Source organism: Sinocyclocheilus rhinocerous, unplaced genomic scaffold (assembly GCF_001515625.1).
Source record: "Sinocyclocheilus rhinocerous isolate Xijiao unplaced genomic scaffold, SAMN03320098_v1.1 scaffold568, whole genome shotgun sequence".
NCBI classification, from domain to species: Eukaryota; Metazoa; Chordata; class Actinopteri; order Cypriniformes; family Cyprinidae; genus Sinocyclocheilus; species Sinocyclocheilus rhinocerous.
In genome coordinates, this window is record NW_015652173.1 from 1,724,502 (window position 1) to 1,727,001 (window position 2,500).

Genomic DNA, 2,500 nt, shown 5'->3' on the forward strand with positions numbered 1-2,500 from the left:
CTAATACATAATATAATGTACATAAAGCAACAGTAATCATACATTTTGTTTTTAGTTATTCTCTGCTCTTAAACATTTTTGCAGTTTCACATTTTTCTTTGTAAATGCAGTATTTATAAATTGATTTTTATAAATCTTTAGACAGTAATCATGAAGGAAGGCTTGTCATGGTGATTCATTGGTCATAAGGTGTAGATTAAACCAGTATAAAATGCATATATATATATATATATATATATATATATATACACACACACACACAGTACATATATATATACACTATATACTGAGCACAATAGGCAATATGCATCTGTACCTCAGTATATGAGTATGTTCACTAAGATGTACAGTACACAAAGCATACTGTGTGAAATACTGTATCCTATAATGCAAAGCGCTCAATTTTACCTTCCATTTCCAGTGTGATAAACAAACCTGGAGGTAATACAGCTACACCCTAATATTCACCCTAATATATAATACATTTTAATAATTATTTAATATATTAAAATGCAGTTTTAAATTACATTTGACCTTTTTCTTGACAAATTATCTGCTCTCCATGGAAGCCCGTTTCCGCCACTGAATAGAAAATAAAAAAAAGTAATTGCGACTTTTTATTTCGCAATTCTGACTTTTTTTCTTGCAATTGTGATTTTACAACTCACAATTCTGACTTTTTTTCTTTTGTGAGTTATAAAGTCAGAATTGCGATATTTGTAATAAAAAAATATAATAATAATAATAATAATAATAATTTCCAAGACAACTGGATGCCATGTCGCAAAAAAAAAAGCTAGAAAAATGTATTCTGGAATATTGTTTCACTTTTTAAAATTTATTTTTTGAAAATATATATATTTTTTAAATTGGTAGGTAGCAGTAGTGTTAATTTAGTATTATTTATATACTGTTTTAGCATTTATTAAAATTCTACATGACCTTCTATTTTGCAGTAATTTTGTTATGTGCTTTTGTCATTTTTATTAGTATACACACACACGCGCACACACACACATCTGTTTTATTTAACAGTAGCAGCACTGGGCAGTATGAATTATCTAATATTTTATTTTGAATATAACCTAAATGTTTCAAAAGTAGCATGCTACACTGTTGTCATATGACCTATTTATATGACACATTTAGTGGCATCCAGTTGACATTTTTTCTAAAGATAAAAAAGTAAAGTTAATTTACTGTAAAAATATCTGAACTCTTGGGTGTCCCATCAAATAATAAGTAATGAAAGTCTTGTTTAAAATCATGGCTGTTATTATTTTTTTGTCACACTAGAAATGAAAAACCAAACAAACCTGCACTGCATTGTGGGATATGATACCCAGTGCAGTGTGTTCTGTTACAAATTATATATAGCACAAGCAGTATGATAATATTTTATTCCAAACAGGCATGAACATGCTACTCAACAGGAGGCCCTTTGTTTATTGACCTCCCATGTGCAGTCCCATGTTCCTGCATTCACTGTGAATTTTAGTCACAGTGTTTAGTCATTATTTGCATAATGCACTCGATATGGGAAGTAGGTTTATTAATCAGAACTCACCACTTTCCAGTCTTGCTGCAGGCCTTCCTCTTTATAAAGGATGTAATCGATTCTCCTGCCATTGCCTTTCAGGGGGATTTTGCGCCCCTTCTGGCTGGGACAATGGTTCTTGCTAGCAGGGAACACCAGGTACTCTTTTCTCCCCTCTTCATTCTCCATAACTCTGTCAGAGAAATGCAGAATGACTGAGTGTGTCTGTCGCGAATGCATAATCTATATACATATATTTGCATTTGTGTTCAGTTTACTTTTGTAGGCTCTCTGGTGAGCTGACTTCCTCATCATACAGACCACTCGTGTCCAGCAGTGTACCTGTATAATATGCACATGCAAACACACACATAAAGTTTATATGAACTGGAGATATAGATTTTTAACATATTTATACCCTGACAGTACGACCACTTAGAAGACCCTTAAATAATTCAAGTAGCAGATATTTGACATCTCTGTGCAATCAAGGTCTCTTGAGAGCAACTAGAGGGACAAAACCCACTGGGACCGCTGAGAGTAACACCAATGTTAAAATAAGCTCAAGGGAAATCTGTATGAGTCACGACTGTGCTTCTGACATACACATGTATCTAATGTGCCATCTGCACCTTACCTTTCCTCGTCAGACTGATTGTTCCAGTACTTTCCATTAAGGTGCTATTTGTGACTACTGTTCTTTATTTAAGGATTTCAATGGGCCTCTAAAAACCTCTTTAAATGTTTTGAAAATGAATCATGGGGTACCAAATTCATGAAGCCTACTGAAATGAGAAAGGCTTATCATTTATAACAAAATCACAAAATGTTAAACAAGTATGAATAACTTCCTACCTATAAAATATCTGAATAATAAATCTTTGTGAAGTTTGTTACACGATATCTATAGTCGTATTCAGACAGAATAAGTTTTTCATGAGGAAGTCAGATAAATCCTTGTTT

The 2,500-nt window shown here is 32.6% G+C and overlaps 1 protein-coding gene across 1 annotated transcript in view; it reads right to left on the bottom strand.

The window, feature by feature from the left end:
* LOC107714064 (sphingomyelin phosphodiesterase 3-like) overlaps positions 1 to 2,500 on the bottom strand; it is a 27,369-nt gene that overhangs the window by 2,304 nt on the left and 22,565 nt on the right. Inside the window, exons 4-5 of the mRNA XM_016519769.1 lie at positions 1,816 to 1,924; positions 1,568 to 1,730 (exon numbers count right to left, since the gene is read on the bottom strand). Coding sequence (XP_016375255.1) covers positions 1,568 to 1,730; positions 1,816 to 1,924 — 272 coding nt within the window. The remainder of the gene's footprint in view (positions 1 to 1,567; positions 1,731 to 1,815; positions 1,925 to 2,500) is intronic.